The sequence below is a fragment of the Peromyscus eremicus genome, chromosome 3 (assembly GCF_949786415.1).
Source record: "Peromyscus eremicus chromosome 3, PerEre_H2_v1, whole genome shotgun sequence".
Classification (NCBI taxonomy): Eukaryota; Metazoa; Chordata; class Mammalia; order Rodentia; family Cricetidae; genus Peromyscus; species Peromyscus eremicus.
This window is the reverse complement of record NC_081418.1, coordinates 96,436,129-96,462,542: the sequence shown is the minus strand read 5'-3', so window position 1 is coordinate 96,462,542 and position 26,414 is coordinate 96,436,129. Positions and strand designations below refer to the sequence as shown.

At 37.3% G+C, this 26,414-nt stretch overlaps 1 protein-coding gene across 1 annotated transcript in view; it reads right to left on the bottom strand.

The window, feature by feature from the left end:
* Exoc6b (exocyst complex component 6B) overlaps positions 1 to 26,414 on the bottom strand; it is a 493,791-nt gene that overhangs the window by 396,298 nt on the left and 71,079 nt on the right. The window contains exons 2-5 of the mRNA XM_059258084.1: positions 23,941 to 24,106; positions 18,576 to 18,623; positions 16,255 to 16,345; positions 16,104 to 16,149 (exon numbers count right to left, since the gene is read on the bottom strand). Of these exons, the coding sequence (XP_059114067.1) occupies positions 16,104 to 16,149; positions 16,255 to 16,345; positions 18,576 to 18,623; positions 23,941 to 24,106 (351 nt within the window). The remainder of the gene's footprint in view (positions 1 to 16,103; positions 16,150 to 16,254; positions 16,346 to 18,575; positions 18,624 to 23,940; positions 24,107 to 26,414) is intronic.

Here is a 26,414-nt window from a genome sequence, read left to right as displayed (position 1 = left end):
CACATGCCATTACACTTTATTCATACATCTATATTTAAATTTAAAGACGAGAGAAAACATACAGCATTTGTCTGAATCTGACTTATTTTAATTTAACATAATTAACTTTCCATGCTCCATTTTCCAGCAAGTAGCCTAATTTTATTTTTCTTTATGGGTAAAGTGTGTGTATGAACCACATTTTCTTTATCCATTCATCTAGTGATAGGCACCAAGGCTGGTTTCATACCTTGGTTTAGTGCATAAATACACATAATGTGCAAATATCACTGAAGTGTGCTTATTTAGTATCCTTCAGGTATAAACCCAGGACAGACATAGCTCGATAATATGATAATTCTATTGTTAGCATTTTGAGAAATCTTTTTTTTATAAAAGTGATATGCCATATAAATAACGAAAAACACAATATAGCAATTTTATATACAAAAGGCATTTATATAAAATCAATATCATTTCTCAATTAAAACAATACATATTTTATTCATGAAATGAATATCTCTCCATTTAATAAAGAACATTTATTTACTTATTATAAGTCATTAGCCAAAACTATGCTAAATCAGAAAAGCTTAATGATTTCCCTGTAAAATCTTTAAACTGTTTTCCACAGTGACTACATCTTCACAAGGATTCTTTACTTTATAAAGGTCCTTTTCCCACATCACCACCATTTTCTGTCTTTTGTTCTTGTTATTATTTGGGTTTTTGTTGGTTTGTTTTTTATAATTGCTATTTGGACCAGGTTGACACATAGATGGTTTTCTATTTATTTTTTGTTGTTGTTGTTGTTGTTGTTGTTGTTTTAAAACATTTTTTGTTTATGTGAAGGAGAGGGCAGTGATAGGCACATGTGAAGGTCAGAGGACAACTTGCTGGAGTCCTTTCTTATAGGCACCTTTACCCAGTGAGCATCTATCTCACTGGCCCTCAGAGATGGTATCTCAGTATAGATTTAGTTTGCATTTTCCTGGTGGCCAAAGATGTTGAGAATTCTTTTCACACATTTTTAGCCACTTGTATTTCCTTCTTGAAGAACTGTCTATTCAGCTCATTTTCCTATTTATTGGTTAAATGATTTGTTCATTTGATGTTTAATTTTTTATTTCTTTATAGTGTCTAAATATTAATAACCAATCATCTATACAGTTGTTATATTCTGTGGCTGTCTCCTCATTGTTCCAATTTTTTTATTTTCTGTATAGAAGTTTTTTTATGTAGTCCTACTTGTGAATTCTTGCAATTGTTTTCTGAGTTTTGAAATTTTGTTCAGGAGGTTCTTACCCACGACTGTATCTTGAGGTGTGTTCCTTACATCTGTTTGTCTCCAGCAGTTTCAGCTCTTAAAGTAAGGTCTCTGATCAATGAAATTATTCTATTAATATGATTTAAAGAAAATGAATATTTCTGGCAACCCAGAGAGACTTAAGAACAAAAGGATACTATTCATATGACAAATAGAAAAGCTTCCATAGGCATAAGAAGGCAAATACTAAGATTCATAAATCAACTAAAAACAATAAGCTGAGTGTGATGGCACATGTCCATAATCACAGAATTTGGGAGGCAGAGGCAGGGATCAAGAGTTCAAGTAAGCCTAGGCTGTATAACAAGCAGTCTCTAAAAAGTAAAAACTGGGCATGGCAAAAGAGAAGAAGGGCATTTCATATTCATCACAGGAAAAATCCATTAAGATGAAGTCTCAATTCTGAACATTTATGCTCCAAATACAAGGGCACCCACATATATAAGAGAAACATTACTAAAGCTTAAAGCACACATCAAACCCCACACACTAACAGTGGGAGACTTCAACACCCCATTCTCACGAATGGACAGGTATGTCAGACAGAAAATTAACAGAGAAATAAAGGAACTAACAGATGTTATGACTCAAACGGGCTTAACAGATATCTAAAGAACATTCCACCCAAACACAAACAAATATACCGTCTTCTCAGCACCTCATGGAACCTTCTTTAAAACTGACCACATACTCAGTTGCAAAACAAATCTCAATAGATACAAAAAAAATTGGAATAAACCCCTGTATCTTATGGAATCACTATGACTTAAAGTTAGAATTCAACAACAACACAAATTACAGAAAGCCTACAATCTCATGGAAACTGAATAAGGCTCATCTGAATCAACACTAGGTCAAGGAAGAAATAAAGAAAGAAATTAAAGACCTCTAGAATTCAAAGAAAATGAATGCACTACATACCCAAACTTATACGATACTATGAAAGCAGTACTAAGAAGAAAGTTCATAGCAATAAATGCCCACATAAAGAAGCTGGAGAAATCTCACACAAGCGACTTAACAGCACACCTGAAAGCTCTAGAACAAAAAGAAGAAAACTCACCCAGGAGGAATAGATCAAACTGAGGGCTGAAATCAATAAAATAGAAACAAAGAGAACAGTACAAAGAATCAATGAAACAAAGAGTTGGTTCTTTGAGAAAACCAACAAGATAGACAAACCCTTATCCAAACTAACCAAAAGGCAGCAAAAGAATATCCAAATTAACAAAATCAGAAACGAAAAGGGAGACATAAAAACAGACAATGAGGAAATCCAGAGAATCATCAGGTTATACTTCAAAAATCTGTACTCCACAAAATTAGAAAATTTAAAAGAAATAGACAACTTATTTTCTGGATAAGTACCACATACCAAAATTAAAGCAAGACCAGATAAACAATTTAAACAGATATATAACCTCTAAGGAAATAGAAGCAGTCACTGAAAGTCTCCCGACCAAAAAAAGTCCAAGGCAAGATGGTTTCAACCCAGAATTCTACCACAATTTCAAAGAAGAGCTAATACCAATACTCCTCAAGTTGTTCCACACAATAGAAACAGGAGGAACATTGCCAAATGCCTTTCATGGGGCTACAGTCACCCTCATACCCAAGCCACACAAAGACGCAACAAAAAAAGAGAATTACAGACCAATCTCCCTCATAAACATTGATGCAAAAATACTCAATAAAATACTGGCAAACCAAATCCAAGAACACATCAAAGAAATTATCCACCATGATCAAGTAGGCTTCATCCCAGAGATACAGAGATGGTTCAACATACGAAAATTTGTCAATGTAATAAACCACATAAACAAACTGAAAGAAAAAACCACGTGATCATCTCATTAGATGCTGAAAAAGCCTTTGACAAAATCCAACACACCTTCATGATAAAGGTCTTGAAGAGATCAGGAATACAAGGAACATACCTAAACATAATAAAGGCAATTTACAGCAAGCCAACAGCCATTAAATGGAAACTCAAAGCGATTCCACTAAAATCAGGAACAAAACAAGGCTGTCCACTCTCTCCATACTCTATTCAACACAGTACTCAAAGTTTTAGCTTTTACAATAAGACAATAGCTGGGCAGTGGTGGCACACACCTTTAATCCCAGCACTCAGGAGGCAGAGCCAGGTGGTTCTCTGTGAGTTCGAGGCCAGCCTGGTCTACAGAGAAAGATCCAGGACAGGCACCAAAACTACACAGAGAAATCCTGTCTCGAAAAACAAAACAAAAAAAAAAAAAAAAAAAAACAATAAGACAACAAAAGGAGATCAAGGGGATACAAATTGGAAAGGAAGAAGTCAAATTTTTGCTATTTGCAGACGATATGATACTATACATAAGTGACCCCAAAAATTCTACCAGGGAACTCCTACAGCTGATAAACTCCTTCAATAATGTGGCAGGATACAAGATTAACTCAAAAAATCAGTAGCTCTCCTATATACAAATTATAAACGGGCCAAGAAAGAAATCAGAGAAACATCACCCTTTACAAATAAGACAAAATACCTTGTGGTAACTCTTAACTAAGCAAGTGAAAGACCTATATGACAAGAACTTTTAAGTCTTTGAAGAAAGAAATTGAAGAAGATATTAGAAAATGGAAAGATCTCCCATGCTCATGGTTAGGTAGGATTAACATAGTAAAAATGGCAGTCTCACCAAAAGCAATCTACAGATTCAACTGCAATCTCTATCAAAATCCCAACACAATTCTTCACAGACATGGAAAGAACAATATTCAACTTCATAAGGAAAAACAAAAACCCCAGGATAGCTAAAACAATCCTGTACAAGAAAAGAACTTCTGGAGGCATCACCATCCCTGACTTCAAGCTCTACTATGGAGCTACAGTAATAAAAACAGCTTGGTACTGGCATAAAAACTGACATGTGGACCAATGGAATCGAATTGAAGACCCTGACATTAACCCACATACCTATGAACACCTGATTTTTGACAAAGAAGTCAAAACTGTACAATGGAAAAAAAGAAAGCATCTTCAACAAATGGTGTTGGCATAACTGGATGTCAACATGCAGAAGATTGCAAACAGATCCATATCTATCCCCATGCACAAAACTCAAGTCCAAATGGATCAAAGACCTCAACATAAATCCAGCTACACTGAACCTGATAGAAGAGAAAGTGGGAAGTAGCCCAGAATGCATTGGCACAGGAGACCACTTCCTAAATATAACACCAGTAGCACAGACACTGAGAGCAACAATTAACAAATGGGACTTCCTGAAACTGAGAAGCTTCTATAAGGCAAAGGACACAGTAAATAAGACAAAAAGACAGCCTACAGAATAGGAAAAGATCTTCACCAACCCCGAGGGCTGATCTCCAAAATATATTAAGAATTCCAATTAAAAAATGGGGTATAGATCTAAACAGATCTAAATTCCCAACAGAAGAATCTCAAATGGCTAAAAGATATTTAAGGAACTGCTCAACATCCTTAGTCATCAGGGAAATGCAAACCAAAATGACTCTAAGATACCATCTTATACCTGTCAGAATGGCTAAGATCAAAAACACTGATGACAGCTTATGTTGGACAGGAGGTGGAGCAAGGGGAACACTCCTCCACTGTTGGTGGGAGTGCAAACTTGTATAGCCACTTTGGAAATCAGTATGGTGACTTCTCAGAAAATCGGGAATCAATCTACCTCAAGACCTAATGATAGCATTCTTGGGCATATACCAAAGGATGTTCAATCATACCACAAGGACACATGCTTAACTATATTCACAGCATCATTATTCATAATAGCCAGAACCTAGAAACAACTTAGATGCCCTCAACCAAAGACTGGATAAAGAAAATGTGGTATAGTTACACAATGGAGTATTACTCAGCTGTAAAAAAAAAAAAAAAAAAAAAAAAAAAAAATGGCATCATGAAATTTGCAGGCAAATGAATGAAACTAAAAAAAAAAAAAATCCCGAGTGAGGTAACCCAGACTCAGAAAGACAAACATGGTATGTACTCACTCTTAAGTGGATACTAGATGTAAAGTAAAGGATAACCAGACTACAACCCACAGATTCAGAGAAGCTAGGTAACAAGGAGGACCCTAAGAGGGACACATGGATTGCCCTGGGAAAGGGAAATAGATGATATCTCCTGGGTAAACTGAGGGTGGGGGTGGTAGAGGGGAGGGGAGGGGGGATGAGAACATGAGGGTACAGGATAGTTGATCTGGGGAAGGAACGGAGTAAGAGACCAAAGAAAGAAGTACCTTAATAGAGGGAGCCATTATGGGGTTAGGGAGAAACCTGGTACTCGGGAAATTCCCAGGAATCTACAAGGATGACCCCAGATTAGACCACTACTAATAGTGAACAGTTTGCCTGAACTGGCCTTCCACTGTAATCAGATTGGTGAACACCCTACTGTCATCATAGAGCCTTCATCCAGTAACTGATAGCAGATGCAGAAATTCACAGCCAATCACCAGGCCAAGCTCCAGGAGTTCAGTCGAAGAGAGGGAGAAGGGATTATATGGGCAAGGGGAGAGTCAAGATCATGATGGGGAAACCTACAGAGAGATGAACCAAGCTCCTAGGAGCTCACGGACTCTAGACCAACAGCTGGGGAATCTGCATGGGACTAGACTAGGCCCTCTGCATATGGGAGACAGTTTGTGTAACTTGGTCTGTTTGAGGGGCCCCTGGCAGTGGGACCAGGATCTATCCCCAGTGCACGAGCTGGCTTTTTGGGCCCATTATCTATGATGGGACGCCTTGCTCAGCCTTAATGTCGGGGGGGGGGGGGGGGGGGGCTTGGTCCTGCCTCAACTTAATGTACCAGGCTTTGTTGACTCCCCATGGGAGTCCTTTTTTGGAGGAGTAGAAGGGCGTAGGTTGAGGGGGAGGTGGGGAGGGAGTGAGAATAGAGGTGGAAGGGGGAACTGTGGTTGGTATGTAAAATAAGTTTTAAAAAGAGACAATATCAAAAAAAAAAAAAAAACTGGGCATGGTGGCACTTACCTATAATCACAGCACTCAAAAGACAGAGGTGGGAAAATCAGCACAAGTTTGGAGCCAGCCTGGGCTACATAATAAAATACTGCACACACACACAGAGAGAGAGAGAGAGAGAGAGAGAGAGAGAGAGAGAGAGAGAGAAGGAGAAAGAACAGTGAGGGAGGGGAGGGGAGGAAATCAGATGGGAGGGGAGGGGAGGGGAGGAAAGGGGAGGGGAGGGGAGGAGAGGGGACGGGGGGGGGGGGGGGGGGGGGGCACATGCTTTTAATGCCAGAGGACAGAGGAAGGAGGATTTCTGTAAGATAGAGGCCTGTTTTACATAGAGAGTTCCAAGCCATTCAGAGTTACATGGTGAGACTGTATTGTGGTTAATATATTGTACACCCCAATAAACTTATCGGGGGGTCAGAGAACAGAACAGCCACTATATTAAACATAGGTTTAGGCAGTGGTAGCACACGCTTTTAATCCTAGAATTCCTTGGAGGCAGAGATCCATGTGGATCTCTGTGAGTTCAAAGCCACACTGGAAACAGCCAGGCATGATGACACACGCCTTTAATCCCAGGAAGTGATGGCAGGAAGCAGAAAGGTATGTAAGGCATGAGGATCAGGAACTAGGGCCTTTTTAAGCTTTTAGCTTTTAGCAGCAGTTCAGCTGAGATCCATTCGGATGAGGATTCAGAGGCTTTCAGTCTGAGGAAACAAGATAGACTGAAAAGTTGGCAAGGTGAGGGTGGCTGTGGCTTGTTCTGTTTCTCTGATCTTTCAGCGTTCACCCCAACACCTGGCTCTTGGTTTGTTTTTATTAATAAGACCTTTTAAGATTCGTGCTACACTGTATCTCAAAAGCAAAAAGAAACAAAATGCTCCTTATTAATATCCTGTATATACATTGAAAATCTTAACAAGTTTCTCATTGCCTCTTTATTCTTTCTCAGTCAGAACACAGTTATGGGTTTCATTTGACAGCATTTTCCTACAGTGCCAGCACACTTCCCTCGTTCCCATCTCCTTTCCCTGTTGCCCTGTCTCTCTTCCAGACTTCCACTGTTCAACTTCTGCTCTCAGACCATGTGTCACTGCTCTCTTTTGTCTCCTTCACTCACCTCCACACCCTCATCCCATCTCAAGGTATTCTTTCTACTTTCCTGACTTCAAAAGAAATTTTAATGGATAAAAATATGTAAGTCTCTTGAATTATAGACTAATTTATATTAGAAAGTAAAACAAAGTAACCTAGGTATTAATTAAGAAGGAACTGGCGCACACACACAATATTTAAGTCTAGAGTCTATATGTAAGAGAAAATGTGTGGCATTTCTCTAAGTCAGACTTATTCACACAGCACAGTGCTCTCCAATTACATTAAATTTTCTTGCAAATGTTATATTTCATTTTTCTTTATAAGTGAATGAAATTCCACTGTACATGAACCATATTTTCTTTTTTAAGCATTCATCTGTTGGTGAGCATCCAGCCTAACTCATAAAGATGTGTGATGTATATACAAATGACTAATAAACTTAAGTTCATTTTGTTCTTTTGTTATAAGACAAGGCCTCATATAGACTAGGCTAGTCTCAAACTCTTCATGTAGCTAATCAACCTTAAAATTCTGATCTTCCTGCATCTACCTTATAAGTGCTCGTACAACACATGTGTATCACCATGCCCATTTCTAAAATTGAGTTTTTACAAAACGAAGTTAGATGTGGCTCATTTGGTAGAATGCTTCTCTGGCATGCATGAAACCCTGGGTTCCATCCCCAATATATATACTTGGAACCCTAGTACCTGATAGGCAGAGGCAGGAGGATCGGAAGCTCAAAGTCACCCTTGGCAATTTAAAGCCAGCCTGGATCACATAAGACTTTTGTCTCAAAAAAAAACAATATAAACAATAACAACAACAACAACAAAATTGAACTGGGAATGTAATATAATAGTAGAATGTTTGCTTAGCTTGCATGAGGCCGAGCACCATCAAAGAAAGAAAAGAGAAGGGGAGACAGGGAAAGGGTGATGAGGAAGAGGGGTAAGAAGGAAGGAGGGGGAGGGAGGAAGAGTGAAACAAAGAGAAAACAGAACAATGAATTTTTTTTTAATTCACAGAAAACCAAAATAAGTCCTCAAGGTGCATTTTTTTTTCTTTTTTTTTTTTTTTTTTTTTTTTTTTTTTTTTTTTTTTTTTTTTTGGTTTTTCAAGACAGGTTTCTCTGTGTAGTTTTGGTGCCTGTCCTGGATCTCGCTCTAGAACAGGCTGGCCTCAAACACACAGAGATCCCCCTGGCTCTGCCTCCCGAGTACTGGGATTAAAAGTGTGCGCCACTGCCACCCAGCTCAAGTTTAAATTTAAAAAAAAAAAAATTCAATTAAAAAAATAGCTGAGCTGATAGGTGAAATAATATGAATCAAAAACAGAATTTTAAAGTAAAAAATATTTATCACTGCTAAGGATTTCTTAAAAGATAGTGTATACTGACCAGGTGGTGGTGCATACCTCTGAGCCAAGTACACAGGATGCAGAGGCAGATCTTTGAGAGTTTGAGACCATCCTGGTCTGCAAACCAAGTTCCAGGCCAGTCAGGGCTATCTAGTAAGACCCTGTCTTTAAAAAAAAATAAAATAAAATAACAAAAAAAAAATAATGTATATTATCATCAGTATTTTCAATACATAAGAATTCACATCCTGCTGATAAGCAAGCTTATTCTTAGCAAATGCATTTCAAAAGAAATTTAATAGACAAAAATATATGACTCTTAAATCACAGACTAATTTATATTAGGAAATAAAACAAAATAACTATTAAGTAAGAAGGAACTGGCTGGCTAAATAAACTATAATATATCCATGTATTAAAATATCAATAAACTACTAAAAATATTTACAATCTTGTTGATTGAAAAACATTTTTTTAAAACACAGCTCTATCTAACACTTTTCAGCTTTTGCCTAGATCAAGGACAGCACTGGGTTCTCTTTAGTTCTATGTCTGGTTCATCCATCCTCTACCTCAGAACAATGTGCTAAATAGGATTTTGGAGCAGAGAGATGAACTCAGAGTTTGATCTATCCTTTCCATAAATTTTCCTGGGTGGTATACTAATTTAAAAACAAACAGATCTTACAAGAACAATCACAACATTTGTAAAGTATACATGTAAGCCAGACATGGTGGATCTCACCTGTAATCACAGGACTTGAGAGGCTTAAGTGGGAGGTTCACCATGAGTTCAAGGCCTGGACTACACAGTAAGTTAGTTACAGGCCAGACCCTGTCTCCCTCCCAAAAAATGTATAAATATGTATACATGCATAATTTATTAATAATTATAGTTATATATCAATAAATACAAGTCATAAACACAAAAGTTCAATGAAAAACATACAAATGTGAGAATCATAGTGTTTTTTCCTTAGACAGCAAAATATTCATATTTCTTCTTCAGCCTTTAAAATCCCCTAATTTTGACATTTCCCATATCTGTCTAGAACAGGAAAACTCATTCCTTCCATAGATGAAACAGACATACAGGTCGAGTTTGGACATGGTCTCTTCACAGAAGAGACTATTTAAACTCTTCTTGCCTCAACACACTCAGCACCAAACACCAAGACCAGAAACAAGTTTATTTCCTTTTATGTCTTCTCTTGTAGGTTTCAAGAATCAAATTCTTAGTCCAAACAAATGAAGAGAAGAAAGGTTTATTTTCCTTAAACTTAGAAATAAAAGTACAAATATAAATAAATCTGAAATAATTATTTTCATTAAAATTTTAGACTCTAATACATTACAATTATATATGATTTAGTGTACACAGAATAGCAATGACACAACTAGGTATGGAGAGCTATGTGTAATAAAATGTAGTGCCTCTAAAGAAAAACTTTAGAATGGGTCCAAAGCCAGAAATTAAGCCACAAAGATAAATACATTCTGGAGTTTAGTTCTATCTTGAAGTTCTGTTTACAGAATGAGGAGAATCTAGCCATGCCGCCTGCAGACATGCAGCCCATACTGAAAACATCAGCTCTATCAAATAGAACCATATTTTTCAAGACATTGATTTGGCAACAAAGAACAGTACCTTATTTCCCCATTGTCCCTTTTCCTCTAGCAAGCTTGTGTCCCAAACATAACAGATCAATAAAATTATCCCAATTTCTAGAGTGTTTGATATCACAGATAAACAACTAAACAATGGCATCCAATTAAATATTTAACATGCAACAAAAGAAAAAAATCCCATGTATACAGTCCATGGAAATCCCATTCAAGATGTTGACATTACTTTTTATCAACATCTATTGTGGTGATATTTGAACAAATAAAATTTGCCTGAAGATCAGAGGACAGAACAAGCCACTAGATTAAACATAGAAGTTGGGCAGTGGTGGATCACACCTTTAGTTCCAGCACTTGGTATCACACCTTTAATCCCAGCACTAGGAAGGTTGAGACAAGAAGTGATATGGCTGGGCAGAGAAAGGAATATAAGGTGGGAAGAGACAGGAACTCACTCTTTCAGGCTGAGGAGTTGGTGAGGTAAGAGGTGGAGGCTGTGGCTTGCTCTGCTTCTCTTATCTTTCAGCTTTCACCCTGATATCTGGCTCCAGGTTTTTATTATAAGATCATTCAGGATTTGTGCAATAATCTGCATTATTACAAGTGAATGTAGAGGGCTAGAGAAGTAGCTCAGCAGTTAGGAGTGCTTACTCTTCCTGCAGAGGACCCATGTTCCCAGCACCCACATGGCAGTTCACAACTATCTGTAACCCCAGCTCTAGGGGATCCAATGAGTCTTCTGACCTCAATTGCCTCTTGTAACCTTTGTAAACTCCTGCACACAAATGGTGCACATATATGTACTCAAGTACATACACATAAAATTAAATAAAGTTTTAAAAACTGAATGCAGGCTGTGGAGATGGCTCAGCCAGTAAATAATGCTGCACAGGCGTAAGGACCAAAGTTTGGATCCCCATTCCATATAAAATAAAATAAAAAAAAAAAACAGGTATGATATATATGCCTATAACCTCAGTTCTGTGGGATGCAGATAGGTGGAACCCTGAAGTTCACTGGCAGACCTGTCTCAAAAAATAAAGGTGGAGAGTGATCAAGTAAAGAAACCCAACATCAACTTCTGGCCACCACATGCACTTATATAAACCTGCACGCATGTGTATACACACCCACACTGACAAGTACATATACCACATATGGTAATAATACAAATAAAAAAGTCATTTAAAACAGTAACTAGGGACTTAATGCTCTTGCAAAGGACCCAAGTTTGGATCCCGGCACCTATATTAGGTGGCTCACAACCACCTATAACTCCAGTTCCAGGAAATCTGATACCCTCTTCTAAACTCTGGGGATACCTGTACTCAAATGCATAAACACACACAAACACATAATCAAAATTTGTTTCTAAGAAAATCTTTAAATATATAAAAATAAATTAACTAATGAGGCCAGGTGTAGTAGCACATACCCTTAATCAGGAGGCAGAGGCAAGAGGATCACAGTGTGTTTGAAGCTAGCCAAAGCTACACAGAAAACAAAAAACAATGAGAAGCCAATTGTTCCAATTCATTTGCATGTGTGCTCAGCTCCCCTATTCCCTCTAGGATAATGGTTCTCAACCTTCCTAATGCTGAAATCCTTTAATATAGTTCTCCCATGTTTTTGTGATTCCCAATCATAAAATTGTTTTCATTGATACTTCATAATTCTAATTTTTCTACTGTTAAGAACTGTAAATACCGTGATTTCCAACGGTCTTAGGCGATCCCTGTGAAAGGGTCGTTTGACCACCACCACAAAGGTTACGACCCATAGGTTGAGAACGACTGCTCTAGGAGGTTTAATAGAGATAAAGTGGTTGAATACTATTGTAAAAAGGGCTGTTTCAAGATGTTTTTTAACTTCTAGTGAGAGGTTCCTGAAAGTAAATCACAATTACCAATAAATTTTTCCTCTTATTCATAACAATAAAATATGAAACATAAGCTTTCACCACAGAAAAATAGTACTTCCTTTCCTAATAGAAGAACACTAATAACAAAGATATGTGCTAGAGACTTTAGAAAACATAAAACCCAATAGTATAATCAATATTTACAGCTCAAACAGAAATAACCAGTCCTTCAGCCATGAAAGCTTAACAAGAAACAGACATGACATACCACTTTATAAACAAGTAGATCCTGGCTAATACCTAAAATAACTGTTTTCAGTCACTGAACAGCAGGCAGCTGATAAATGAACTCCGAAAGAAGAGAATAAACAAGGTGGGCTATCTACCTGAAGGTGATCCCTCCAACATGGACACAGTCAGGGAAAACCCTCAGAGAGCCTGAAGATTTACTGACTTAAGGCATCAAATAGTAGGCCTAAAACGTTGTAGCAGAGAAAGGGAGAGGGAAGGAGGGAGAGGGAGGGAGAAGGAGGAGGAAGGGAGGGAAGGAGTGGGGGAACCTGCATAGGGTTTCCCTGGAATCTTTGCTGAATACTAGACCAGGGTATGTGAGGTGAGGAAAAGGGGAGAGGAGATGGAGGAGAAGAGAGGAGTGGGGATAGACTAACAGGGAAGTATAAGATGAGCACTTCAGGGAAGTCAGAAAAACGCCCTAACCCCAAACAGCCAAATGGCAAGGTTCATAGATACCACTGCACCACCCAGACCAGATTAAATATTCTGTAAAACTTACTATGCTTGGCCTAGCATAGCTTTTGTTTTTGTTGTTAGTGTTGGAGAGTGTCTCACTATGCATCCCCAGCTGGCCTGGAACTCACTATACAGACAAGACTGGCCTCAAATTCACAGAGATCTATCTACCTGCCTCAGCTTTCTGAGTGTTGGGATTAAAGGCATAAGCTATCATAGCTGCCCTTAGCGGAGCTTTAAAATGGAGTCTGGAGGGATGAGATCTGCAAACCACTACTTCTCCAAAATAAAGCCCAACATTTGAAAAAAAAAAAAAAAGTTCCCCCAAACTCCAGACACTTATCAACATTATAATGTCCAAAACTTATTTTTGACCTATAACCAGAATAACAAAATTAGTTCAAAAGTAGATTCAAGAAGTAGCAGAATAGCAAATACATGAAAACAGCAATTAGATCCATGTATATGTACTTAAAGAGAAACACAAAGTAATGAGAAGAAAGAAACATCAAAAACCAATGGAGGGCTATGGCCTCTGCAGCTCAGGGAATACAGTGCTTTTCTAACCTGCGCAAAGCCTCCTGAATTCCATCCCCAGCAACATAATCCAAGTATAGTGATAAACAGCACTCAAGAGGAAAAGACTGAGGTTCTGAAGAAGTTCAAGGTCATCCTCAGTTATATAAATTCAAGGCCAGCTTGGAATACAGTAAGACCCTGTCTTTAAAAAATGTTTTGGTTTTATTTTTTATTTAATTTCTTATTGTGTGTATTTAGATGTGGTGGGAGTACCACAGTGCATGTGTGGAGGTCAGGGGACAATTTTGAGGCATCAGTTCTCTCCTTCCACCTTTACATGAATTCTAGGTATGGAACTCAGGTCATCACCAGATGTACAACAAGCATTCTACCCACTGAGCCATCACTCCAGGCCCACCAAAAATGTTTTCTTTTTTTTTTTAATCAGGAAATAACACTTTCCACTGGGATGCCTATAACTAGAAGACAGACAATAATACACACTGGGGCTAGAGAGCTGGCTCAGCATTTAAGAGCACTTGTTGCTCTTTCAGAGGAACCAGGTTCAACTCCCAGCACCCATATGTTAGCTCAAAACCATCTTTAACTCCAGTCCCAGTGGATCCAAAGCCCTCTTCTGACCTTCAAGAGCACTATACATACATGTAGTGTACAAACACACATGTAGACAAAATACTCAAATGCATAAAATAATAAAATAGTAAATCTAAAAGTTTTAAATAATAATAAGCACTAACTATCATTTGATGTTGTTAGGTAGATTTAAAAGATGCAGTTGCTTTGAGAAGTAGTCAAAGAGTTTCATAAAACAGTGCAACACAGAAATACAGAAATTCCACTCAGAGGTATATTCCCAAGAGAACTTAGGGAGTATATGCCCACATAAAAATTTACAAGTCTCTAAATAGCTTTATTCATCATAACTAAAAAGTGAAAATAACCCAAATGTTTGTCAAATGATGAAAAAGTAAAATGCAGTCCATCCACACAGTGGAAAAGCAGCCCCATAAAAGGGAGTGAAGAATTGATTCACACCAAAGCATGGCTGAATCCTGAAAACACTGTAAGAGGGAGAAATCAAATGTAGACAACCTCATACAGTGTAGCCCCCTATATATGAGACAGTCACAATATGCAAACATACAGATATAAAGTAAAGTGGTGACTGCTCAATCTAAGGGAAGGAAGAATAGGAACAAGGTTTATTTTTGAGGGGCCTGACATATTCAGGCAATGAAGGCAATGGCATAGCCTTATGAATATTCTAAAACAACACTAAGCTATAAACATAAACTGGTGGATGTTACTGTATAGGAAAAGCAACAATAATGTAATCCTTAAATTATTTAATTTTTATTTTATTTATTTTAAATAAAATTTAAATTTAAAATTAATTTAATTATTTAAATAAATAAAGAATTAGCTATCACACTAATCCAAAAAGAGATGGTAAAGAACTTAGGTCTATATAAAGAAACAAGATGGCCAGAATCACTTAAAATATATAGACAAAAAAGACTTTTAATCTTACTTTAAAATATTTTAACTTAGAAGTTTATAGCAAAAATACAAGTATATTATAGGCATTATGCCATATTCTAAAATAAGAGCAATGACAATAACAACATCAAGGAAGGGAGGGTAAACAGAGGTATAGTTTAAAATTTTTAATTGACAAATAATAATTACATACAAATATGGGGTAGCATGAGATAATTTCATGTATATAATAGATAATGATTAAATCTATAAAGTATTTCCATTTAAATAGGTGCTACTATTGCAAGAACCTGTGTTCTATGTGATTTTCCATAATTTTTAAAGATTCACTATAAGTTAAAGAGGATTATTATAAGCTTAGAAGCAATCATTTTAAAGAAATGTAGAGGTATGAATTATAAGGCATTAGTGAAGATTCAACAGAATCCTAAAATCTTGTTAACTGATTGAGACAAAAGCAGATACACAGAGAAAGAACAAGTAACAGTGAGGACAAATGGAAAATAAATTAGACTGAAAGTCATATATAGATAAGTATATCAGGCATAAAAGATCTAAGGAGTTCAACTAGAAAAGAGATTGTCACATGTGACCTTTTAAAAAATAGCAAGATCAAGCCATGCATGGTAACACCCACTGACAATCTATCTCCAAAAGAGGGAAGAAAAAAAAACAGTAATAGGCCTATACTCCTCAAACCTGATGAGGTTATGGAAGTCAAAGAAAGACTGAAGACTGCTTAAGATGCAAGTAGGGTGGCTAGAGGAATAGGGCAGTGGTTGTAAGCACTTGTTGCTCTCACAAAGGACCCACATTCAGACTCAAGCATCCACATCAGATAACACACAAATGCCTGTAACTCCAGCTCCAGAGGATCCAATGCCTTTTCCTGGTCTCTGTGGACACCCACATGCACATAGTAAACACACAGACATAGACATAGACATACACACACACACACACACATCAATAAGAAAACAAATCTCTTTTTTAAGTATTATAAATTAAGGAATTTTAGATAATAAAAACTGCTCAATTTAAAAAAAAAAAAAACCTTACCTTTTGGTTTTCATCTGGTCCCTCAGTTTGCTGTACATCTCTAGGACTTGAAAGAGAAAACAGATCACACAGGCATCATTTAAACAAAATAAACAACTAGCTCAGCTAAAGGAAATGCATCAAGAATCCTACTCCATTCCTAGTTCCTCACCTGGAAGACACAGCATTAGCTTATCAACAGTGGCAGAAATGTTCCTCTGCTGTAGTCGACACTGCTTCAGCTCTTCCATCGCTATTACCAGCTTGGCAAAAGGGGAAAAACAGAAAAGTTTTCAGTTACATTTTCTTACTCTACATTCAATGCATCCAAGAATCCCAGTTTCCTAGTAAGACCTACAATGCAAGCTAAGGAACTGCTTTCTTCAATCAGTGAAACATTCCTACATGTCTTCCTACATTCTCCCCACCCTGCACACATGTCTAAAACGGGCTATGTAAAATGAACCCTAAAGCACAAAAGCTATCCAGGAAAAAAATAAAACATTTGCCCATTTTCTCCAAACCCTGTACAGACTCCATGATTTATACTTCCTTGTGAGTACTGGGCTCCTGGAGGAAGGCAATCTTCCTTATCTTCAACTAGGTCCCCATTTTAACAAACAAGTTCCGTATTTAGAGGATACGGCTTTTTGTACAAGATCCATTTACTGAAGATTAATTGACTCTCTTCTCATAGCCATCTCACAATGTAACAAACTATTTCTACAGAATATGGACTATGTGAAAGGAAAAAAATCTACATATCTATTTACAGGATTTATCCCACACATACTCCTAAAAATTATAGCCTTAGATATGTGAAAAGAATACAGAAAAGGAAGGTGGATGACACAGAAGAGGAATGTACTTCAAGTCAGAAAAGGTTGACTTTGAGATCAGCTTTGTTGATTATTATATAAATTTCAGATCATCTGTTCTTGTTTTCCCATCAATGAAATAGTAGAAGTAACAGTCTTGGTTTTGGAACAAATAAATAAATGGGTGTAAAATAAAAAATAAAAAAGTGCAAATTAGAAAATTTTAAATAAGTTTGTCAATTAATAGAATCAATGATTCTTTTTTAAAAGAAATATTTGTTGAGCACTCACTTTTCAACAGTTGCTGTTTAGAAAACCAGAAGAGGTGCACTGATGAATAATGTAAGTAAAATCCCCTAACTATGTGGAGCTAATTCTAACAGAGGGAAACAAACAAAAACAACTACATAAGTAAAATCATATACCAAAAATATGATAGCAAAGTGGAGAAAAACAAAATGAGAAAAAGCAGAAAGAATGCAGGGAATGAGGGTGAAACTACAATTAGCAATAAGGTCCTCGGGGAAGATCTTATTAAGAAATATATGCCGGGCGGTGGTGGCGCACGCCTTTAATCCCAGCACTCGGGAGGCAGAGCCAGGCGGATCTCTGTGAGTTCGAGGCCAGCCTGGTCTCCAAAGCGAGTTCCAGGAAAGGCACAAAGCTACACAGAGAAACTCTGTCTCGAAAAACCAAAAAAAAAAAAAAAAAAAAAGAAATATATAAGCTAGGTGAGGTGCATATCCCTATAACCCCAAGACTCTGGAGACTGAAGCAGGAAGACGGTTATAAGTCCAAGGCTAGCCTAGACTACAGAGTGAGTTCTAGGCTAGCCTGGGCAACATAGTAATATCTTGTTGGAAAAAAAATACAGATATTTGGTTTATTATCAGACATGAAATAAGCAAATTATAACAAAAAAAGGAAGGGGGAAGAGGGGGGAGGGAAGGAGGGAGGGAGGGATGCAGGGAGGCAGGGAGGCAGGGAGGGAGAACTAGTGAGCAAAAGAAAATAATATAAACCAGGTATGGTGGCATATGCCAGTAATCACAACATTGGAAAAGTGGAAGTAGAAGGATCAGTTCAAAGAAGGCTTAAGTTACATGAGACCCTTGCTGGGGGGGAAAAAAAAAAAAAAAAAAAAAACATAAGAGAAGGGTGGAGGCAAGTGAAGATAGAGGAGGAACATTCCAGCAGGTATAGAGGACTACTTAAGGATTTTTTTTTTTTTTTTAAAGACAGCCAAAGAGGGCTGCATCTTTTTTGTTTTTTGTTTTTTGTTTTTGTTTTTGTTTTTGTTTTTGTTTTTGCTTTGTTTTTGTTTTTGTTTTTGTTTTTTCGAGACAGGGTTTCTCTGTGTAGCTTTGTGCCTTTCCTGGATCTCGCTCTGTAGACCAGGCTGGCCTCGAACTCACAAAAATCCACCTGCCTCTGCCTCCCGAGTGCTGGGATTAAAGGCGTGCACCACCACCGCCCGGCAGGGGGCTGCATCTTATTTCATTGTGACCTGTGGTGTCTGTATTTATTCAGGTGTCTGTTTTATTCAGGTAAACACTACAAGAAGTAATAATTCCAACACGTTGATTAAATTCTTATAAGTCACAAAGTGAAGAACAGTCATCCAAAGAGAACAGCACAAAACAGAAAAACTTTGTCAAAAGGAAACTGGCCTTACTTCCTTGCCCTCATGTTGCAGTTTTCTATTAGTATCCGTCACTTGGTTCTGTGGAGAGAAGACAATTTAAACTCATAAAAAACAAACACTTAGATGATAGTTGGATAAAGATCAAAATTTAATATGAAAAGCCTGGGATATCTCTAGATACTTTCTGTACTCCAGCACATGAGGATACAGCTGCTCTCTCTGCAACTTAAAATCTTTATCAACTTTTCTCCTAGACATCCCCATGACCTTTGCAAAAGGAAAAGAAAAGCTGACCAAGAGATACGTTTGGTTTAGATAGAACATTCCAAAGTAAGGGACTACAGTATCCCAAGATCACATTGTAACTTTGGACAGAAAAGGAAAAAGGAGGGAAAAAAGAGAAATAAATAAAATGGAAAATAATCCAAAGAGTTTTACCATCTGTACAATGTTTAGAAAACAAATGTTAACACAGACATTTCTTATTTCACAATTTACTCCTAAAAAGGCTGAAAAGGTTCAACTTTATAATGCAAGTCAAGTTTTTACTAGTTATTATCTTAATTCTACAAACTGAATTATTTAATAGTTTGGGGTCATTAATTTATAACAGCTTCTAATACTTCCATATCCCCATTAATTTCACCATCAGACAGTCAAAAATATGTGACTAAGCCTTACATGAGCTATGATTTATAATTGAAAGGAACAAGCACATCTTTCAATTATTTACTTTTGATGTTTCCACTAATATAAAAAAATAAATTTTTAGAATAGTAATTCCCTTATCATCTCAGACATTATCAAAATATGGACAATATTAACTTCTACACTTCTTACATAGAGACTATCTAGGCTTCCACTAGTGACTGGTGATCCTTATACTTTTACTACATCTCTCAACCCAGTACTTCCCACAGTGTCCCTTGGAGCATCAAGAAATATTAGTTGATGTTATTAACACATAGGCACACATGCATTGCATACACACACACAGAGGGGAGAATAACAAACACTATAAATGCTCAGGAAAGGAACATAATATGAAATGCTTTCCAAACTTATTTGATTCAAAATCATCTCCAGAAACTAGTTTTTCATAAAACGTATTTTTTATTTTTTATCTTAAATTATATACTATATCTGGATAATATAATCCACAGCAGATTAGAGTATACACCCCTACTTTCAAAGAAAAAATAAAATCTGACCTCTTCCAGAAAAAAAGATTTTATGAAATCTGAGAAAAAGAGGCAATAAATACTCATATTACCTCTTAATTATTTTCCTAAGAGCACCATATGTGAAAAACACCATTAACCAATAGACTGTGAGCTCAATGAGAGGCAAGATAGAATGTAGCTGCCAAGTGTAAATCTAAGGCATTCACTGAAGCATCACTTTGAACAAGGGCAGCAATCTGTTTCCATTCCAGTAAAATAGTTTTTCAGGTCACAAAACCTCTGCAGTAACTAATCAACAGGAATGCAGCCATAAATAAAATGTTATGTGCTGGTGTGGCTAGGTCCCAATAAAACTTTATTTACAGCAATAGGAGGCAAACTGGATTTGGCCTACAAGCCAGAGTTGCTGTGCCTACTCTTAAATAAGCGCAGATCAAATGATGAGAATGACATTCAGATATCATTTGTCATGAAGGCCACTGACAAACTGCAGCATGATTAAATGTAAACAAGTTTTAGAAGCCAAATGTACATCACATGAAAAACAAATTAAGTGATTTCATCCCAGAGATAAAGGAAAACTCATTGGAGATACTACACACTATACCTGGACCCTGTACACTACACCCCACACCTAAACGATGGCTGCCTCAAATATCTTGAAGAGCTAGAAGAAAGGTTGCTCCTAATAAATGCCTATAACTAGAAAGTAGGATTCAGCTCAAAGTAAGAGAAGGCTTTCAAGCAATGTGAATAAAAATGGTATGGTTACAATGAATGACAGCATTATCACCTTCAAAGTACTTATTCAATAATAAATTGGATGTTTTTATCCTATTCTAGAGGTCTCCCAAAATTAAAACTTCCAGTATAACTACATTTACCACTATTGTTCATACTAAAATAGCCCTGTTCATTGCATCATTTCTCAACGTTTCTAACCTCAAACTGACACACATTTTAGATTAAGCCTCAGGAATGCAGACACATACACAGAGACACCAGAGATACACATGGGGCACAGACATATACACAGAAAGAACACACACACACACACACACACACACACACACACACACACAGGCACACAGAGACACATACACAGACACATGAATGGAGAGAGACAGAAACAAAGTCTCTCTCTCTCTCTCTCTCTCTCACACACACACACACACACACACACACACACACACACACAGAAACAATTTCAAGAAACAATGTTTATCTTTACTAGACATACTACACTTTTATTTCCTATTCAATTCTATTATTCTTAATTTCAAGTTTTGTTAGAAATGCTGATCGATGTCTGCTAAACTGATTTCATGCAAACCATCATCAAAAACATCTCTACAGGAGCCTAATCTATGTTAATGGTAAGAAAGATAATAGCTATTTTAATTCAAGCAGATAACTATTCTGTACACTACACTGAAAAGAGGCTATATCAACTGTCTAGGAAGACACTTCTAATTCAAAAACACAGATATGAAAGTGCATTTACATACACACATATGTATAAATACTCATATACAGATGCTATGGAACCAAAATAATGGGCATCATGGAAAGTGTAATGTCATTGTATTAATTAGTGTTATAAGTAGTTAATACTTAAACTTTTCCACTTTTAAATTCTTTTCCAGAGTTAAGAATCTCAACATTCTTCACCTAGGTCAAACGGGTCCCCTAAAATAGAGCTTACCAGGTATGTAGCTAAACATTATTCCCAACCTTCAGAGTAACTGGTTAGAGTCTGAAGCAACCAAACATACCAAACTCAAAAAACGCAGTCAAGTATTCCTTCAGAGGCATTCTGACCAATCTCAAGGAATTTGCAACTTGAATCAATTTAAAGTAGGAGAGAAAATAGGACAAAAGTGAGTATCAATCACCAGTAAAAGTCAGCATCTGGTGAGATTCCAGGCAGTATTCCATACTATCTGGCCTAAATCATATTCCACATCTTTTATATCCTTTGGCCCACTGTGGAATAGGATCCCAAGTATCTGTGAGAGAAGTTTGCAATACATAAGAATTAAAAAACACAGAAAATAATCAAGATTGTGATAGGAACTATGAGGGCTGAATGAGGACAAACAGCACATTATCAAAAGACTTGTTACATCTAAAATGGGGGAAGCATCTAAGAAGCATAGAGAAGAGAGAATTATTTAATGATGTTGGCAATATCCTGTTTCTCAAGATAGATGAATTCTATCATACAAATCTTAGGATCTAATGTGTTTGAGATTTCAAAATGTTGGAAACTTTTATATAAGTAATGATATTTTATATAACATATTGCATTCTGTGTATGTTATATAATATCCCACAGCTGGAAACAGTATAGCACCTATATTCAAACACACTGATATTTCTGTAAACACAAAAATTTACATTAAATAAGTTGCAAAGTTAATGGTTTCATATCCATTTAAGTCATGTTTTGCAGTCAAATAATTTTTTTAACTACTGCAGTTTTAGACTATATTTTCTAATAGCTTGCTTAGCCTTTCAATAAAATTGTTTCTTTGACTTCAGTTGAAGTGAGGGAGGAGGGATCACAGGAGCAAGTGAGGTCAAGATCATGAGGGAGGGTGGGGGAGAACCACAGAGATAGCTGACCCAAATTGATGGGAGCTTACGGCTCTGGCCTGTCAGCTGGGGAACATGCATGGGACCAAACTAGGCCTTCTGAATGTGGGTGACAGTTATGTGGCTAGATCTGTTTGAAGAGGCCCTGGCAGTGGGACCAGGACTTATCCCAGGTGCATGAAATGGCTTTTTGGAACACATTCCCTAGGGTGGGACACCTTGTTCAGCCTTGACACAGGGGGGAGGTGCTTGGTCCTGCCTCAACTTAGTATGCCAAACTTTGTTGACACCCCAGGGAGGCCTTACCCTCTCTGAGGAGTGGTGGGGTATGGGATGGGGGGATGTGTGGGGCACAGGAGAATGGGAAGGAGGCAAAACTGGGATTGGTATGTAAAATGAAAAAAAAACTTTTTTAAATAAATAAATAAATGGAAAAATATTAAATGGCTGGAAGAAAATTTTTAAAAACTGTTTCTTTGCTTTTATTTTTAGCAACATGTTCTTTGAGATGAATTTTATATTCATTGTCAAGTTAACCCCATGCAGAAAAAAATCCTACTAAGGATTCTAATTCATATTCCAACAAGAAAAATAAAAGCATAAAGACTAGAGAGAAGAAAATAAAACTATTATTACTGACAGATGAGTTTTCACAGAAAATGCCAAAAATCTAAACTGTTTAATATAACAGAAATTTAGAATAGTCTTCAGATCAACAAGCAAGGTCACCTGTCTAAGAGAAGGGATCGCCTGAGACCAGTCTCCTTCCTGAACATGAATCTTCACCCTGTGGGCAGCAGCACTCCACAGCTGCCAGGTCTTCCCACCTTGGCCTTTCAAGTAAGTATAGCAGTGCTTTAACTTCAGGGGAGCGGCTTCTATCAGCAAAAACGCTGGTGGCTTTAACAGCAATCTCTTGAAAGAAGCAGTCACTAGTCACTTGTTCCAATCCACTGGTAGGTATTCCAATTAAACTAACTTAAAAGAGTACTCTTTACATCCAAAAAGCCATAATCTTATTTATGTGTGTTTGGGTATAAATTCCTTTCCTTACTTCATACAAATCCTTACTACACAAAAAAACAATGAGACACACCTGTAATCTCAGCACTTGGTAAACTGAGAAAGGAGGATCATGAAGTTTGAGGTCAGGCTAGGATACATAGGAAGAATCTATCTCAAATCATCATCATCATCATCATCATCATCATCATCATCATCGGAGAAGTCAAGAGATGAGAGTGAAGAAATGGCATAGCCAGATGGATGGAACCTGAAGTTTTATACTAAGGATGCTGACTGTGTTCTCTCAAACCTAACCAAAGAGAGCTACGCAGGTTTTTAAACCAGGAAAATAATGTGATCATATCTAAACTGTACATGTACTTTAGTATGATCACTTCATACCAATTTCGTGGTTTTGGTCAGGCTGTCTATGTATCTTCACCTCAATTCTACATTTGAAAAGAGGGAGCAGACAATATCTACCCCATGAAAATAAAGCAAGCCTGTCCTACAACATGTCACACAGTATGGGCCCTACTCTTTCAATCAGAACTACTCAGAACCCCAGAAGAGGACAGAGGAGCGAATGTCCGGCAGCGGCTCCTTACTTTGAGTTTCTGGGCTTCCCCTCGTACTTTCAGCAGTTCGGTAATAGAGTCCACAAAGCCCTGGTAGTGAAAGTTGCACATTTTCTCAATTTCTCGGTCATGATTGCGGATGCGAGTTTCCAGCTTCTCCATGAATCGTCCATGTTCCTCACCATCATAGACAGACCTTTAAAGAGAAAATGGCATGACGATTACAGCACTTCTGAGAAGAGAATTACAAACTCAGAAGAAACTTCTATAGAAACTAGGTAGGCAGGATACATAAACTACCAACTGCATCCATATTGTCCTCATGGTAAATGAGTCCTGCTTTTGTTTTGGGAAAATCAAAAAAGTTACTTTCTAGTTCACTTAAAAACATTTGATACACCATAGGACTATTATCACAAAGTAAAAGACTTGAATTATAGCTCCTGTCCCTTTCTCCATTTAGCTCATCTAGAAAAACTCAATTTCAGTCAATTCAACTATCCAGTTACCCCATGACTCCATCCAAGAAGCTGAAGATTACTGAAAAATCACAGTCAGGCTAGCTGGATTCAGTATAACTACACAGCTACAACGTAAGTGTCATTCAACAGCACTACAAAATTCTACTAGAGATGGAATATCCCTTGTCCAAAATGCTTGAAAACAGAAATATTTCTGATTGGAGGAGTTGGGGAAATATTTGTACAAGTTATCTGGTATATAAAACTCAAATCTGAGCAGACAATTCATTATGTTTCCATATATAATTTATAGCCTGAAGGTAAATCTATGCAATGTCTTAGTGAATTAGTGTTTTGACTACAACAGGACACACACACGAGACCAACCTAGCATTTTCCACTTATGACAGCTGTCATGTGTTTCTTACAAGCATTTCATACTTGAGATTTTTAAATTAGGAATGTTCAACCCGAGTAACAATTAACACCTCAAAAAAAATAATAATAATCACTTTGTAGTCTCCAAAATCTCATAGTGTGGGAACCTGACTTTCTCCTGCCTCAATGTTCACTCTTCCCACACAGCTACTGTTCTAACTATACACTTCTCAGAAAGAGGGAGGGGCATACACTTAACTATTTCCTCTTCCCTCACATAAACCAGGCAACCTGCTTACCTCTGTACCTCCTCTTTTTCTGCTCTCCACACACAGAGCTTATTTACAGTTAACTGTGCTAGTTCTAGGGCAGCCTAGTCTACAGAGCAAGTTCCAGGACTCCAAGGCTACACAGAGAAACCCTGTCTTGAAAAGAAAAAGAAAAAGAAAGGAAAAGGGAAAAGGAACAGGAAAGGGAAAGGAAAGAAAAGGGAAGGGGAAGAAGAGGAAGGGGAAGAAGAACAGGAAGAAAAAACGGGAACGGAACGGAACAGAAACAACTTCTGTTCTACATCATATGTATTTTTCCCTCTCCACCAAATTATTCTCATGTCTGTATAAAGGTCACTGAAAAACTTGCCCTGAACTACAACACATCCCATCCCAGCTACCATCTAGTTTTTCTGCTCTCCATCCTAACAAGACACCTTTCCACTTCTTCACCTTCCACTATATCAAGTATTCATTTTACTCCTAAGAGCAGCCTCTGTTGAGGTTCGGCACTCACTCCTTCATTAAGTACTCTCTTCTGGATGTAAACAGTAACCACACTAATATGGATTTACCTTTTCACTGACACACCTTTTCAATCTCCCTTCTAGAGCCTCCTACTCTATTATACTTCTCTATGCTCTCTCACCAAGTAATCTAATGGCTCAAAAATACCACTCATATAGTACTGACTTCCTAATGTATAACCTACAAAGCAGAGCACTGCCCTGAACTCTACACACAAATTTCCTACTACTACTACACTACTCCAATGGGATTGTTAAAAGCCATCCAAATAGAGTGAAGAAAAAAGAATATTTATTGACCCATCTCCATTCCCAAACCGTTCCTTCCAGGACCCCCAATACACACACACCACTACAATTAATGACATTTATTCAGTTATGTAAACCAAGTATCTACAATCATTTCTCATCCCTCTGTCCATGCTCTCCCCATTAAATCTACTAAGTCATGACAACTCAACCTCTAAATCATGTTTTAGAATTGAACACATCCACCAGCTTAAGTCTCTCTAAAGGCTTCTGTATTAGTCAGGGTTCTCTAGAGGAATAGAATTTATAGAATGAAGAGAGAGAAAAAGAAGAAAATTAAATGTATATGGAATTTATCATATTATAATATATTATATTATATATGGACTTTATTATAATGGGTTATACAGGCTGTGGTCCAGCTAATCCAATAAAGGCTGCCTATGAATGGAAGGTCCAAGACTGTATGTCTCAACTGGTCTTCAATAAATACTGAAATCCCAAAGAAGTAGGCTCTAATGCCAGTAAAGGAATGGGCTTACATTGAAAGCAAGAGCAAGCAGGAAGAGAGAGCTTCCTTCTTCCATAAAGCTATAGGTTGCTAGCAGAAAGTGTGGCAG